Source organism: Erinaceus europaeus, chromosome 2 (assembly GCF_950295315.1).
Source record: "Erinaceus europaeus chromosome 2, mEriEur2.1, whole genome shotgun sequence".
Taxonomy (NCBI): Eukaryota; Metazoa; Chordata; class Mammalia; order Eulipotyphla; family Erinaceidae; genus Erinaceus; species Erinaceus europaeus.
In genome coordinates this window covers 4,924,268-4,940,312 of record NC_080163.1, presented here as the reverse complement: position 1 = coordinate 4,940,312, position 16,045 = coordinate 4,924,268, and the positions used below count along the sequence as shown (strand labels likewise).

The following is a 16,045-nucleotide window of genomic DNA, read 5'->3' as shown; positions in this document are numbered from 1 at the left end:
CCGCCTCTGTTTTATTTCATTTGCCCACAGCATCAGGAAGTAAAGCCAGGCCTCGTGGATGTGCAGAGAGAGAGAGGAAGGAGGGGGTATAAAAAGGACGTCAGGAGATGACTCAGCCTGCTCCATGAGGCCCTGGGTTCAAGCCCTGGCACCACATGGGAGCAGCATCGATGGCACCAGGAAGACTATGAGGATTGGTGGAGTACTGCTATGGTGTCCCTCCTCTCTTTTTCTTTATTATTTTTTTTTCGCCTCCAGGGTTATTGCTGGGCTCGGTGCCTGCACTTCGAATCCTCTGCTCCTGGAGGCCGTTTTTCTCCCTTGTTGCCCTAGTTATTATTATTCTTGTTGTTGCTGTCATTGTTGTCGGATAGGACAGAGAGAAATGGAGAGAGGAGGGGAAGACAGAGAGGGGGAGAGAAAGACAGACACCTGCAGACCGCTTGTGAACTGAATCCCCCCACACACACAGGTGGGGAGCTGGAGGCTTGAACCGGGATCCTTACGCCGGTCCTTGCACTTCGCACCACGTGCGCTTGACCCACTGTGCTACTGCCCAACCCCCCCCTTTTTCTATTAAAAAAAAAGAGGAGAAGGAAAAGTCACCAGATGACATTTGTTAGCTTACTTTGTCTAACTTTGGTTTCTTTAACATGCATCCAGTTTGATAAAGTCGCAGACATTTCCGTGCTTCTTTCCCTCTATTTTGTTTTCCTTTTGCTGCCGGGACTTTGCTGAGCTTTAAATTCCCTACTTCCTGTGGTATCGCTTTCTCTTTATTTATTTCCCTCTTTCTCTCTTTAGATGGAGGGCGAGAGATAAGAGAGGGAGAGAAGAGGGAAAGACACCAGAGTACTGCCCTACCACTTACAGAGCTCTCCCTTTATATGTGGTAGCTGGAGCCATGAAGCTGGGTCTCGGGACATGGTGAAATGTGGCCCCCACGTCTCTTTCTTTTACCTTCAGGGTTATTGTTGGGGCTCGGTGCCTGCACTACAAATCCACTACTCTTGGAGGCCATTTTTTCCCATTTGTTGCCCTTGTTGTTGTTACTGTTATTATTGCTGTTATTGTTGGATAGGACAGAGAGAAATCAAGAGAGGGGGAGAGAAAGAGAGACACTTACCGACCTGCTTCACTGCCTGTGAAGTGACTCCCCTGCAGGTGGGGAGCCGGGGGCTCGAACCGGGATCCTTACTCTGGTCCTTATATTCCATGCCATGTGCGCTTAACCCACTGCTACCTCCCGGCCCCCTCCCTCTCTTTTTTTTATTATTTTATTTTTTAAATTTTTGTCACCGAGTTATCACTGGGACACATTAGAGGTACAACTCCACCACAAAAATGGTGGCCACTTCCCCCTTTTTTTAACAGATGGTGAGAGAGAGAGAGGGAGGGAGAGATAGACGAGATATGCCTGCAGCACTACTCTACTGCTCATGGAACTTTCCCCCTGCAGGTGGGGACCCGGGGCTTGAACCTGAGTCCCTGTATGTTGTAGTGTGTACGCTCAACCAGATGCTCCACCACCTGGGCCCTGTAAAGTGTGCTGTCTGTCAAGTGAGCTATCTCTCTCTCTCTCTTTCTCTCTCGGTTTTTTCTCTTTCTTTTGGTAGGACAGATAGAAGTTGAGAAAGGAAGGGAAATGAGAGAGAGAGACCCCTGCATCACTGTTTCACCACTCATGAAGCTTCCCCCTGCTGGTGGGGACTGGGTGCTTGAACCCAGATCCTTGTTCATGGTACTGTGTGCTCAGCCAGGTGCACCACCAGCCAGCCCCCTTTTTACTTCTCTCTTTCTTTCTTTCTTTCTTTCTTTCTTTCTTTCTTTCTTTCTTTCTATCTTTCTTTCTCCCTTTCCCTCCCTTCCTATTTATTTATTCCTTCCTTCCTCCCTCCCTTCCTTCCTTCCTTCCTTCCTTCCTTCCTTTCTTTCTGTTTTAGGGTCTTGCGCTTGTGTGATTCCACTACTCCTAAGACAACTTAAGAAATTGCAAATGTGGGGGGTCGGGCGGTGGCACAGTGGGTTAAGCTCATGTGGCGCAAGGCGCAGGGACCGGCGTAGGGATCCCAGTTCGAGCCCCCAGCTCCCCGCCTGCAGGGGAGTCGCTTCACAGGCGGTGAAGCAGGTCTGCAGGTGTCTGTCTTTCTCTCCTCCTCTCTGTCTTCCCCTCCTCTCTCCATTTCTCTCTGTCCTATCCAACAACAAACAACATCAACAATGGCAATAATAATAACCACAACGAGGCTACAACAACAAGGGCAACAAAAAGGGGAAAAAATGGCCTCCAGGAGCGGTGGATTCATGGTGCAGGCACCAAGCCCAGCAATAACCCTGGAGGAAAAAAAAAAAAAGAAATTGCAAATGTGGGGCTGAGTGGTGGCTCACAGGTTACAGTGCACAAGGACCTAGGTTCGGGCCCCCGGTCCCCACCTGCAGGGGAAAGCTTTGCAAGTGGTGAAGCAGTGCTGCAGGTGTCTCTCTGTCTCTCTCCCCTTCTATCACCTCTTTCCCTCGCAATTTCTGGCTGTCTCTATCCAATAAATTAATAAATAAATAAATATAATTTAAAAAAGAAAATAAATGGCAGATTATGTATTGCACCAAAGTAAAGAACTGGGGGGTGGGCATCAAGAGGGGGGCTTTCAGGTCCTGGAGCATGATGGTGGAGGGGGATCTAGGCTGGGGGATGAATGAGAGTGGCTTTTAAAAAAAAATATTTATTTTATTTCCTTTTGTTGCCCTTGTTTTTTATTGTTGTAGTTATTACTATTGTTGTTATTGATGTCATCGTTGTTGGATAGGACAGAGAGAAATGGAGAGAGGAGGGGAAGAGACAGAGAGGGGGAGAGAAAGACAGACACCTGCAGACCTGCTTCACCGCCTGTGAAGCGATTCTCCTGCAGGTGGGGAGCCGGGGGCTCGAACCGGGATCCTTACGCTGGTCCTTGCGCTTAGCACCACCTGTGCTTAACCCGCTGCGCTACCGCCCGGCTCCCAAATGATAGTGTTTTGCAGAAAACAGACATTTTACACATGTACCAACAACTGTATTTACTGTAAGCGATTAATCCCCAAATAAAAAATATTTAAAAAACTGCAGATACAGAGGGAGTGAGAGACAGACACACAGAGATATAGCAATTGCTCCAGCATTCAAGGACTTTTCCCCAGTGTCATCCATGATTCTCTCCTGCAGTGCCTGGGCTTCAACCCAGGGTTTTGCAACATGGCACAGCACCCTACTGGCGAGCTACGCCTATCTCCCCACGTGGTTATTTCTCACGCCTGGTCCACATGCGTGGCTAGTGAGGTGCGTCCCCGTCAAGACTGGCCGCTCTGCTTGCTTGTGGGGCAGGTGTAGATTAGCTGCCTCCTGCCTCCAGCTCAGGCCTGTGTCCACACGCGTGCTGACTTGGTTTTTCCTTCCCTGCCTGGTGCCTCTGGCCGCCGTCCTCAGGAGACCTGTGCCCGAATCCTCCTCTACCGCGGGGCCAACAAGGATGTCAAGAATAACAATGGACAGACGCCTTTCCAGGTGTGTGTGGGGGGCACTGGGCCTGGGGGCGAAGGTCCTGGGGGTCAAGGTGGGAGGAGAGGAAAGGGAGGGCAGAGTGGCCGGGAACCTCGCTATGCCGCCCACCCCGCTGTCTGCTAGGCTCACCACCTCCGGGAACCTCTCCCTGCAGGTGGCCGTGATTGCTGGGAATTTTGAACTTGGGGAGCTGATCCGGAACCATCGAGAACAGGATGTGGGTGAGCTGAATTATGGGGCAAAGCCAGGTTCTTTTCCTTTTATTTTATTTTATTTTATTTTTTCCTCCTCCAGGGCTCAGTGCCTGCACCATGAATCCACCGCTCCTGGAGGCCATTCCCCCCCCCCTTTTGTTGCCCTTGTTGTAGCTTCGTTGTGGTTATTATTATTGCCCTTGTTGACGCAATTCGTTGTTGGATAGGATAGAGAGAAATGGAGAGAGGAGGGGAAGACAGAGAAGGGGAGAGAAAGACAGACACCTGCAGACCTGCTTCACCGCCTGTGAAGCGACTCCCCTGCAGGTGGGGAGCCGGGGGCTCGAACTGGGATCCTTACGCCGGTCCCTGCGCTTTGCGCCACATGCGCTTAACCCACTGCGCCACCGCCCGACCCCCCTTTTATTACTTTTATTTATTTATTATTTTTTTTATTGCCACCAGGGTTATCACTGAGGCTCGGTGCCTGGTGGCCACTCTTTCCTTTCTTTCTAATTTTTTTTCCCTTTTGTTGCCATTGTCGTATTTTATTGTTGTAGTAGTTATTATTGTTGTTGTTATTGATGTCATCATTGTTAGATAGGACAGAGAGAAATGGAGAGAGGAGGGGAAGACAGAGAGGGGGAGAGAAAGACACCTGCAGGGAGTCGGGCTGTAGCGCAGCGGGCTAAGCGCAGGTGGCGCAAAGCACAAGGACCGGCATAAGGATCCCGGTTCGAACCCCAGCTCCCCACCTGCAGGGGAGTCGCTTCACATGCGGTGGAGCAGGTCTGCAGGTGTCTATCTTTCTCTCCTCCTCTCTGTCTTCCCCTCCCTCTCTCCATTTCTCTCTGTCCTATCCAACAACAACAATAACTACAATAATAAAACAACAGGGGCAACAAAAGGGAAAAAATAAATTAAATAAATATAAAAAAATTAAAAAAAAAAAAAGACAGACACCTGCAGACCTGCTTCACTGCTGGGGGCTCGAACCAGGATCCTTACACTGGTCCTTGGCTTTGCACCGTGTGTGCTTAACCCCCAGTGCTACCACCCGACTGCCCTTTTCCTTCTGTTTTTACTAGGACAGAGAGAAATTGAGAGAAGACAGGGAAATGAAGAGAGGGAGAGAAAGACACCTGCAGAACTGCTTCACCATTCGTGAAGCGTCCTTCCTGCAGGTGGGGAGCAGGGGCTTTGACCCAGGTCCTTGCACTTGGTACTGTGCGCACTTAACTGGGTGTGCCACTGCCCAGCCCCCTGATCCTGGGCTCTTTGTTTTTCTTAGTTTTGTCCACTAATGAGCGAGAGAGAGGGGGAGGGAAAGGGAGGGAGAAGAGGGAGAGAAGTAGAACAGCAAAATATCTGGCACATTTGATGCTGAGGATCAAACGAAGGGTCTCACACTTGCACGTCTGGGGCTCCACATGACTCCCTGGACTGACTTAAACTGATGTATTTTCTGTAAGTCAAAACATCTACACATAGACATATGTATATATTGCCAGCGGGGCCTTCGCTGGGGCTCTGTGCCCGTAGGGCGAGTCCACTGCTCTGGGCAGCCGCCCCCCTTTCTTTTATTTGACAGGACAAAGAGAAATTGAGAGGGGATGGATGGTGGGCTACAGTGAGAAAGAGGAAAAGACAGCCGCGGTCTTTCTTTACTTTTTGTGACATTTCTCCCGACCCCTGCAGGTGGGCTGCCAGGGGCTTGAAGTCAGATCTCTCGCACACAGTGAGATGTGCATTCTACCAGGTGTGCCACTGCGCTGCCTGACTCTTTATTAATTTTTTTGAAAGAGAGAGGGACAAAGAGGGGGCTAGGTGGTGGCACAGTGGGATAAGTGCACAGAGCACTAAGCGCAAGGATCCACACAAAGGTCCGGGTTTGAGTCCCCGACTACCCATCTGCAGGGGGGACGCTTCACAAGTGGCAAAGTAGGTCTGCAGGTGTCTTTCTCTCTCCCTCTCTTATCTCTCCCTCCCCTCTCAATTTCTCTCTGTCCTATCAAATAAAAATGGAAAAAAATGGCCACTAGGAGCAGTGGATTCATAGTGCCAGCACCGAGCCCCAGCGATAACCTTGGAGGCAAACCGGGGTGGGGAGGGCAAAGAGAAGAGAGACACTAAAGCACCTCTACCATCCGAGGTGCTGTTCATGGTACTCCCATATGGTGCTAGGGTTCAATCCCAGGGCCTTGCACAAGGTAAAGCAGGCAGTCTACTGAGTGAGATATTACCTCCTGGCCCTCATTTTCTCTTGATATTATATTAAATTATATTAGAGTCTTTAGTTGGTTATTTTTTTAAAAAAATTTAACCTGTGGGTTAGTATTAGAGACCCCAATCACATAGCAAGATTCTTACCGATTTTTAAATTTTTATTTATTGATTTTCCCTTTTGTTGCCCTTGTTGTCTTTTTTGTTGTTGTTGTTGTTATTGTTGTTGTTGTTGTTTTTGTTATTGATGTCATTGTTGGATAGGACAGAGAGAAATGGAGAGAGGAAGGGAAGACAGAGGGGGAGAGAAAGATAGACACCTGCAGACCTGCTTCACCGCCTGTGAAGTGACTCCCCTGCAGGCGGGGAGCCGGGGGCTCGAACCGGGATCCTTCCGCCAGTCCTCGCGCTTTGCACCTTGTGCGCTTAACCCGCTGCACTACCGCCTGACTCCCTTAGTTGGCTGTTTTTACCAGAGCACTGCTCAGCTCTGGCTGATGGTGGTGCTGGGGCATTAACTTGAACCTGGGACCTCAGAGCCTTAGGCACTAACGTGTTTTTGCAGAACCACTATGCTGTCTCCCCCACCCTGTATTCAAATTCTTTAACTCGCTGCTGAGGCATGAGCCCAGGGCTTCAAAAATGTATGTCACCACTGAACGACCTCCCTAGTCCAGTTTTCCACTCTTTCTTCTTCTTGAGACTTGAGAGACAGGAAGAGAGAGGAGAGATGCCACTGCACTGCCCCACCACCCACAGAGCTTCCCCAGTTCAGTCCTTGGTGCTCCTATGTGGTGCTGGAGCTCAAGTCCAGGGCCTCAACGCATAAACCACATGTGCCTCTAGACTCCGCTAGCCCTGACCCTGGATTCGGGGTGCCTGTGTAGGACTGGGACACGGAGCCCGGTTGGGGGAGCCAGGATAGGACCCCTGAACCCCCCCCCCCATTCTAGCTCATCTCTTTTTCTCCTCTTCCCCCACCTCTGCTGCTGTGACCCCCAGTACCCTTCCAGGAATCCCCCAAGTATGCTGCCCGGCGGCGGGGTGCCCAGGGCGGGGGGCTGACGGTGCCCCCGGCGCTGCTCCGTGCCAACAGTGACACCAGCATGGCGCTGCCCGACTGGATGGTGTTCACGGCTCCGGGATCCTCAGCCTCGGGCACCCCTGGCCCCACTCCGGGGCCTCAGGGCCAGCCGCAGCCCCCCGCCCCCAGCACCAAGCTCAGCAGTGGGACCCTCCGGAGCGCAAGCAGCCCCCGGGGTGCCCGGGCCCGCTCCCCGTCTCGGGGGAGGCACCCTGAGGAGAACAAGAGACAGCCCCGAGGCCGGCCCAGGTAGGTAGAACCCCAACCCAGCTTACCCACTGCAGGGAGCCATGGTCCCCCCACCTAGAGTGGCTGGTCCCTCTATCCTCCCTTCCAAGTCCTGGCCTCTGACTCTCCAGCCTTGAGTGTGGGGGGAACTCTGAGCCTCAGTCTTGACCTCTCCCACCTCCAAATGTACCCCCAGTTCAGTTAGCTCCATGCACCTGTTGCATGCTGGGGTGTGCAGGAGGGGGACCCACCAAAAATCTCAGCTCCAGCCCCTGTGTGTCTGTCACACGCACACGGGGCGAGGTGAACAGAGGCCTGGCAGGGTGGGGGTGCTGGGGTGCTCTCCCCGAGAGCTCAGAGATGAGGCCACAGGATGGGTGAGGAGGGACAGGGGCTGGGGACATCCTGGGGGGGGGGCAGGACAGCCAGTGCATCCTGAGGCTGGGGGGAGGGTAGGGGGGTGTCAGGCAGCCCAGGAGGAAGCTGGGAGCCTGGGTGACACCCTGGGAGCAGGGCTCCAGGAAGTTGACTCAGAGGGAGGGAGTGGCTGTGGGAGGGGGCAGGGCCTGAAGCCAGGAATGAGATGGGGAGAGGGAGCCCCCAAATGCCCTCAAACACCCTGGGAGGCCAGAGCTGGGACATCCATCACCCCTTGCCCCCCACCCAGAGGCTCCAACTCCCTCCCTAACCCCCTAACCCTCCCTCCCAGACCCCCATTGTCCTAGAGGTGCCCTCCTGCCTCACACCCTCTGTGTACGCAGCTCCAGTGGGACGCCCCGGGAAGGGCCTTCTGGAGGCACCGGGGGCTCGGGGGGCCCGGGGGGCTCTCTGGGCAGCCGCGGGAGACGCAGGAAGCTGTACTCGGCGGTGCCCGGGCGCTCCTTCATGGCCGTGAAGTCGTACCAGGCACAAGGCGAAGGGGAGATCTCCCTGAGCAAGGGCGAGAAGATCAAAGGTAACTGGCGGGCGCCTGGGATGGGGGGTGCCGGCCCACCACAGCCTGTCATGCCAAGGCCTCGGGACCCTGAGGCGCCTCTTCCACAGGCGTTCTCCTAGGGTGGCACCTGCTCCCCCTGGGGCTTTCGGCAGGTGCCAGGCATAAGAAACTGGGCTCATGCTTGGGGTCCCCTGACTGGTGCCTGCTATTATTGGGGCCCACCTGCCAGGGTCCCCTGCTTGGTGGCTGCTGTTATTGGAGTTCACCTGCATTGCACAATACAAGAGCCCCTGCACTGCCTGGGGGGTGAGTGCTTGGAGGCATGACCTTGACCTTGAGGGGGCGGAGTGTGCGAAAGGAAGGAGGGACACTGAGCAGCTGGGGAAACAGTTCAGCTGGTGGAGTGCAGGACCTGGCGCCTGAGCTCTGGGTTTGATCCCTGGTTCTGCATGTACTGGAGTGAGGCTCTGGCTTCTCTCTGTCCTATGAAACTATCTCAGACGAAGTAAATAAACCTTTGAAAGGGCTGGGGAGGTAATGCAGTAACTTACACAATAGACTTTTTTGCCTGGAGCTTAGAGGTCCCCCGTTGTATCCTGGGCGCAACCATAAGCCACAGCTGAGCAGTACTTAGGTCAAAAACAAACAAACAGACAAGACAAAAGGAAATAAAAGAAAGAAAGCTGTACGCAGGTGTAAGGGCCTTTGAAGCAGACAGAGTGGAGGTAAGGCTGATGTCTTCCATGAGTTTTTTTTTTTTAATTTTGTCTTTTTTTCTTCCAATTTTTTTAAAAATTCAGAATGAATCCTCGACCTTGTACACCACTGAGCAGTCTCCCCAACTCAATCATCTTCACTTTGTTTTTGTTTTAGAGAGAGGAGGGGAGAGAGAGAGACACCACAGCATCACTCCATCCACAGAGCTCCCGGAATTCAAACCCAAGGCCTCATGCACAGCAAGGCGTGTACTCTTAACAGTTGAGCTATCTTCCCGGTCCCAAGCCCAGTACCTTTATGCAGTTAAAGGGCATGCTATCCTGTTTTCACATGCTCTTTAAAAAAAAAAAAAAAAAAATCCTCATTAAAAGACACCTGCTGTCTTGAAGCCCACCCACACCCATGTCACTGAGCACCCTGCCCCCAGTGGTGCCAGGAACCCCTGCTCTCAGAATTCAGATCTAGTACCGTACCTGACCCCTGTGCCCTTCCCATGCCCTGCCTGCCCTCCTGCCTCATCCCCTGCTACTCTTATACCCCCACGGGGGACCCCAAGACCTCCCCTTCTCTTGTTCCCAGCTGACCCAGCCTTGCTAACAGGTCGGGCCGCTCGCTTAACGTCCCTCTGATCTACTGAATTTATTTATTTAATGAGAGAGAGCGGGCGTCACTCTGCCGCGTGAGGTGCTGTGGGTGGAACTCAGGACCTCACGCATGCAAGGCCTGTGCTCTACCTGCTGTGTGCTGCCCTTGCTTTATGCATGGCCCCCACCTGTCTCTGAGCACCTGCCCTCCCCCCTCGTTGAGTGCTGAGCTCAGTTTCCAACTGTGTGGCCACTTGGAAACTTCTGCCTGGCGTGGCTGCTGGCCCACCGGAGGGCAAGAAGCAGTCCTGTGGGTCCCCCCCCCACAGTACCTGACCCCTGGCTGGCACTAAGTAAATGACTTTTTGGTGAAGAAATGATTGCTTCTGAGGCCACCCAGACAGGTGTGTGGAGCCAGCCCCCCAACTCTGCGCCACAACCTGGAGCTACCTCTTGCTTTGTGTGTCCGAGCTCCCCTGTGTGTGTGGGGGGGGGCAGTGTAGGGGGGCAGTCTGCGATGGGCCCAGCTCAGGTCCCAGTGCAGCTCGGCTGCTGAGGGAGGTGGAGGGATTGAGGAGGGGAGCCCGTGGAAGCCGACTGGTGCCAGGGTGGGGATGGAAAGATAGGAGATGGCGCCTGTGAGTGTCCCTGAAGGTGAAAGCAAGGGGCTGGGACCGAGGGAGGGAAACCCTGGTGGCTGACAGCATTTGCCCCGAGATGCTCCACCCCAGGCTCTGGGTGACAGGCCCGCTGAGCTTGGCAGTGAGTGACCTTGGCTCTCTGCACTGAGCTCAGTTTCTCTGTCAGTGAGTGAAGTGGGGAGAGTAAAGCTTGTCCCCTCTGAGGGCTCTGATCCCCAGTGAGATCTAGGTAAACACTAGTTATCGGGGACCAGGTGGGGGCGCACCTGGTTGAGCACACGTTACTGTGTGCAAGGACTGGGGTTTGAGCCCCTACTCTGCAAAGCATCCCTGCTTGGGGTGGGGGTGAGGGTGAATGCTTAACAGGTGGTGAAGCAGGTCTGCAGAAGCCTCTCTGTCTCTCTCCCTCTCCCCTCCCAATTTCTTTCTATCCTATCAAATAAAATAGGAAGAAAAAGGAAGAAATGGTCACTGGGAGTGGTGAATTCATGGTGCCAACACCGAGCCCTAGCAATAACCTTGGTGGCAAAACAAAACATTAGCCGACCTCAGCGTCTGTGTTTCTGGCGTGTTCACTGCCACACTGTACACAAACAAGCAGCCTGGAGATGGGGGGGGAAGGGGAGGCATAGGGGACCTCCAGTTAGGGGTGGGAAAGAGTGGGGTCCAAGGGGGTTTAAATCTTTTCTCCTTCTAGAACCAGGAGGGGTGGAGAGAGATTGGGGAGTTGGGGGGGGGGGGCAGGCGGTGCCACACCCAGTTAAAACACATAGTACTAAGTGGAAGGATCCAGGTTTGATACCCCAGCTCCCCACCTGCAGGGGGGACACTTCACGAGTGAAGCAGGTCTACAGGTGTTCTCTCTCCCCCTCTCTATCTCCCCCTCCTCTCAATTTCTCTCTGTCCTATCCAATAAAATGGGGGAAAAAATGGTCACCAGGAGCAGTGGATTCATAGTGCTGGTAACCCTGGAGGCAAAAGAAAGAGAGACAGGGAGATGATAGATAGATAGATAAATAGATAGATATTGGGGAGCAAATGGAGCAAATGGCATAAGCAAACGTGGGTAGTCCAGTAGAGTGGGGCCAGGGCCAGTGATGTGGAACTGAACTTGGGCACACTCCAGCGGGGTGGAGGGCCGACAGAGGCCCTGACCTTGACCTGTGAGGACCGTGGCCCGGATCAGTCTGCTCCATGAACACCTCTCTCTGTCCTCACTGGGTACAGGATTTTTTTTTTACCCCTACACAGTAACAGGGAATGAATCTAGGGTCTTGCGACATATAACACAACTGAGCAGCTTCGAAGACAGAAGAGGGCCCGGGGAAAGACAGACAGAGAGGAGAGGGACACACAAGGGCCGCCGCAGCATTGATGGAGCTTCCCCTAGGGCCCGGAGAAAGACAGACAGAGAGGAGAGGGACACACAGAGGGCTGCCGCAGCACTCATGGAGCTTCCCCTAGGGCCCGGGGAAAGACAGACAGAGAGGAGAGGGACACACAGAGGGCCGCTCCAGCATTCATGAGCTTCCCCTAGTGCTATTAACCCAGCTCCACCTGCTGAGCCATCTCCTGGCCCCAGGTGCTGAGAATTGTGGAAGGCTGTGTATTGGTTGCGGGGGTGGGGGGCACATAGAAATCTCTCTCCCCCCTGCTCCCCTTCCTAGTGCTTAGTATCGGGGAAGGAGGCTTCTGGGAAGGTCAGGTCAAAGGTCGTGTTGGCTGGTTCCCCTCTGAATGCCTGGAAGAAGTCGCAAACCGCTCCCAGGAGGGAAAGCAAGGTAGCAGGGGTTCCCCCAGGGGGTGGCGTGTCCCTTCCTTTCCCCCTCCTGATGGGGTGTGGGCTGGGAGGCTGAGGAGGGTCTGGGCCAGTCCCCCTGGACCTGGGTAGCAGTTTCTGGAGGGCCCAAGGCTGTCCCTTGTCCCCCTGCAGAGAGCCGCAGTGACAAGGCCAAGAGACTCTTTCGGCATTACACGGTGGGCTCCTACGACAGCTTCGACGCCCCAAGGTAAATGTCCCTACACTCCAGGGCAGGGGCCACTCTCGCCTCCCTTCACACCCCACCTTTCCCCCACTACTGGTCTGTTCCTTCTCAAGTTTGATCCAGAGAGGACAGAGTGAACCTCAGAGAGCATGATCCTGTCCCCAAACCTCCTCAGTGGCTGTTGAACCTGTCTCGTCCTGGGGGTGGGGGACACCCAGGGGGTGGCTGGGGAGGCAGGCAGTTGTTTCAGGGCCCTGGGACTTGTGTGTATGGCTGACCGGGCCCCTGTGTGTCCTTCATCTGCCTCACCTCTGTGCAGCTCACGTCTGCGTGTTCCATGTCTGTCCCCGTGGGGAGGGGGTGGGCAGAGCCAGGCTTTGGGGTGCAGCGGGCAGAGGGGCGCACTGACCTTTCCCCTCCTGGCTGCTGGCTTACTTGCTTCCGAAGCTTGATGGATGGGATTGGCCCAGGGAGGTGAGAGGACAGGGGAGGTGGAGGGAGGTGGTTGGGGGGTAGGGGGTGGGTCAGGAATGGGAAGGAAAGGGGGTGCCTGGGGAGGGCGGAGTGGGGGTGTGTGGATGTGTGCACTGTGCATGCCCAGCGGGTTCCTGCACGGCTCTGCCTGGGCCTCTGCGTCCTGCGCTGGCCAGCGTCCTTGTGCGCGTCTGTGCAGCAGCGTGACCCTGTGCGCGTGCACCTTGTGTCTGTGCGCGTGCACGTCGTGTGTCCGTGTGCATGCGTGGCCGGACGTCCAGCTCCATGCACTCGCCCTTGAGGACCAAGGGGGCTGCCCTGCTCTGGATGCAGGGGTGCGTTCGTGGCTGTCATTTGTTGGGTGCACGATGGGGCTCAGCACATCTTTCTGGGAGTCACTGTTTCTGAAGATGAGGGTCCCCGCTCCCTGCGGTATCAACACGGTGCAGCTCAGCGCCTCCCCCCCCCCCCCACAGAGACGGGTGTCTGCTGCTCACCAGCCCCGCTCCCGCATGCATCTCACACCAGCACACCGGATTGAGGGCATGTGTTTGCATGTCTGACTGACCTGTTGTTGGGGACCTGGGGTGTTGGGGGAAGGGAGGGCTCCAGGGCGAGGTTATGATCATGGTGGGGAAGGGGAGGTTCTTCCCCACCACTGCCTGCTCCCCCCCATCCATCCACAGAAGGGACCTCTTGTTCGTAGCACCCTCCCAACTAATGTGTCCAAACCTATATGTCTGTGTTCTGGGGGTGGTGGTCTGGGCTCGGAAGAGGGGATTGTGGGAGAGCGTGAACAACTGATGGGGCTGGGGTACCACCCTGCGCCCCGATGTCTGACCGCTGTGCGTGTTCGCCTGGTACATCTCCGGCTCTGGGCACCGGGTGAGTACGGGCCCCCCCAACACCCCAGGTCTCCCCACTAGCCTCTGCTTATCTCCATCGGTGTGTCTCCTTGGCTGTAGTCTGGGGGTCACTCGCTGTGCCAGCTGGCGGGGGAGAGGGGCGCTTCTTCCCCGCGTCCCATCTCTGTCATCGGATGCACCCTCCCCTCCCGCGCCCCTTCCTCCCGGGCCCGGGCTTTGCGTCCCGGCCCGGGCTTTGCGCCCTGTGGCCCCGCGGGCCTCCCTCTTCTCTGGCGAGCCGCGGTGTCTGTCAGTCCCTCCGCTTGGCCTGCACCGGTGGGGGAGGGACGCCGCTCTCTTCGCGGGGAGCTCCCGACCGTGTTGGGGTGCGGCGGTGTGTCTGTCTGAGCTGGACAGGGCAGGGGCTCCTCTCCCCCACGATGGCCCGGGCCGGACGCTGGGCTGGGTCGGCGCGTCCCCTGCACGCGGTCTCAGGGCGTCTGGCGCGCTGTCGGTGCGTCCCTCTCCCTCGCTCTGCACCTGCGCGGGAGGCCCTGGCGGGGGGAGGTGGTTCAGGGGGGGCCCAGACCGGAAGTGCCTCCCCCTTCTCTGCTCTCCTCCCCCGACCCCGCCCCTCCCCCCTCTCCCGCCAAGGGGGCCCGCGCTCCCCTCTCGGCCCCCGCCCCTGGCCGGCGCAGGACGCCAAGGGGTTAAAGCGCCCGCCGCGGCCGCCGCCGGAGCTGTCCGCGGTGCTGAACCCCGCGCCGCCGCCCGCGCTCCCCGCCGCCTGACCCCGCGCCCCCGCGACCCCCGGCATGTGAGCCCCCGGCCCTGCCCGCCCTCCCGCGGGAGGGTGCGCGCCCCCTCCCCCTCCCGGCGCGGGTCAGCATGAGGCGGGGCCTGGGGGCCCGGACACGGGGGTTCGGCCGAGCGGGGACGGGGACGGGGACGGGGACGGGGACGCGGCGGCGGCGGGGGCGGCCGGCTCCGGGACCGGGGCCCGGGCCCGGGCCGCGGCGGCGATGGCTTTGTCTGCGCTCGGCGGCGGCGGGGGTCTCGGGGGCGGACCCGGAGGGGGTGCCCTGCCGCAGCCGCCCCCCGCGCTCTCCTCCAGCTGGCCGGCCCTGGGGCCTCGGAGGCGCAGCGTGTGGTACATCTACAGGTAACCGAGCGCGCCCTGCGCTGGGGGCCGGGGCGACCCCCAGCCCTGGGGCGCCTCCCCGCCCCCATGCCGCCCCCTCTATTCCTCTCGTCTTATCTCTTCCCAGCGGGAACCCCTTCTCTCCATTTCCCTCTCTGGGCCCCCACCCTAGGCCTGTGGGAGCTTTGCCTCCCACCCCCACCTTTCCAGGACCTTACCCCCTCCCGGCCCTCACTCCAGGGTCCAGGACCCCCTCGTCCTTCCTGGCACCCTTCACGGCCCCACTCTGGAGCCCTCCCCATCGGGAGGCTCCGTGGCTTCCCCGCAGACAGGCGCTTGCACTCCAGGCCCCAGATCCTCGGAGCCCCGCAGTCCCACACCCCTGCGCGGAGTTGGCGAGTCCCCCCCATTCATCCCCCTCTCTCCCATTCACAGTCCTCCCCCTCCCCCCTCACACTCGCATCCCGCCCCCGGCCGCCCCTCCCCTCCTTTTTCCGCTGCGTGTCACTGCGCGGCGGCGCGTGTGGCTGTGTGCATTTGCGTGCGTGTGTGACCGCCCGCAGCCGCGCGCGTGTGCATGTGAGCGCGCGCTTGTGCGTGTGCGCGCGTGTGCTGGGGGGTGGGAGGAAGGGGATGGAACGCGAGATGGCGGCCCCAGCTCCCTCCCTCAGCCGGGTCTATCTGTGTCCGTGTGTGTGACTTGGAGCAATGGCGAGGCTGTCTGGGGACCGCGCGTGTGTGTGCGCGCGCGCGTGTGATAGAGTGGGTCTGTCCCAGGCACTGCGGCTGTGTTGCCCAACACCCACCTTCCCGTGCCAGTCCTGTCCCCTCCCCCACGGCCCCCCTCCGCCCCCCGCACGCCAGTCCCTCCGTGCGCCGCTGTCCCCGTGTGCCCCCTCCCTCTGTCCCCCGGGGGTCGGTGCCTGCGTGGGGCACGCGTGCCTGCCTGCCGAGCCCCGGCCGAGCTGAGCGGGGAGCTAGCTGCATGGTCTTGTGTGCGCCGCTCGGCAGCATGGGAGGGGGCCCGGCTGCCCTGCGCGGGGGCCGCGGAGAAGCCGGCGGGGACGGGTACACGGGGAGGGGCCTGGAGCCTGGGGGGTGGGGGTGGAGCGCCAGGCGCGGGGCTGGGGCTGGGGGGTGTGCGGGCCGGGGTGGGGGTGGGGGAGTGCGGCTGCTGCAGTCTCCGCGTGCGGGAGCCTGGAGCCCGGCAGCCAGAGCCGGTTGCCGGGCCGGGCGCGTGGGGCCGCCGAGGATGGCTTGGGGGGGGACCCCGTGTGTGCTTCTGCGGGGCAGGTAGTGTGGAGCGTGAACGCGGCGCCGCGTGGGCCGGGGTGGGCTCGACGGGGCTTGGGGGGGCGCGCGGGGTGAAGGGGGCGGGGAGGCGGAAGCGGGGAGGAACGGGGAATGTCGCCGGCTCTCGGGGAGGGTGCGCGGAGCGTGCAGAGAAATGGGGGTAA

General features: G+C 57.8%; 1 protein-coding gene across 1 annotated transcript in view; it reads left to right on the top strand.

The window, feature by feature from the left end:
- Positions 1-16,045, top strand: part of SHANK1 (SH3 and multiple ankyrin repeat domains 1) — a 56,665-nt gene that overhangs the window by 22,756 nt on the left and 17,864 nt on the right. The window contains exons 9-17 of the mRNA XM_060186520.1: positions 3,461-3,538; positions 3,690-3,756; positions 6,955-7,285; positions 8,026-8,219; positions 11,811-11,924; positions 12,077-12,152; positions 12,576-12,602; positions 14,102-14,300; positions 14,539-14,609. Coding sequence (XP_060042503.1) covers positions 3,461-3,538; positions 3,690-3,756; positions 6,955-7,285; positions 8,026-8,219; positions 11,811-11,924; positions 12,077-12,152; positions 12,576-12,602; positions 14,102-14,300; positions 14,539-14,609 — 1,157 coding nt within the window. The remainder of the gene's footprint in view (positions 1-3,460; positions 3,539-3,689; positions 3,757-6,954; positions 7,286-8,025; positions 8,220-11,810; positions 11,925-12,076; positions 12,153-12,575; positions 12,603-14,101; positions 14,301-14,538; positions 14,610-16,045) is intronic.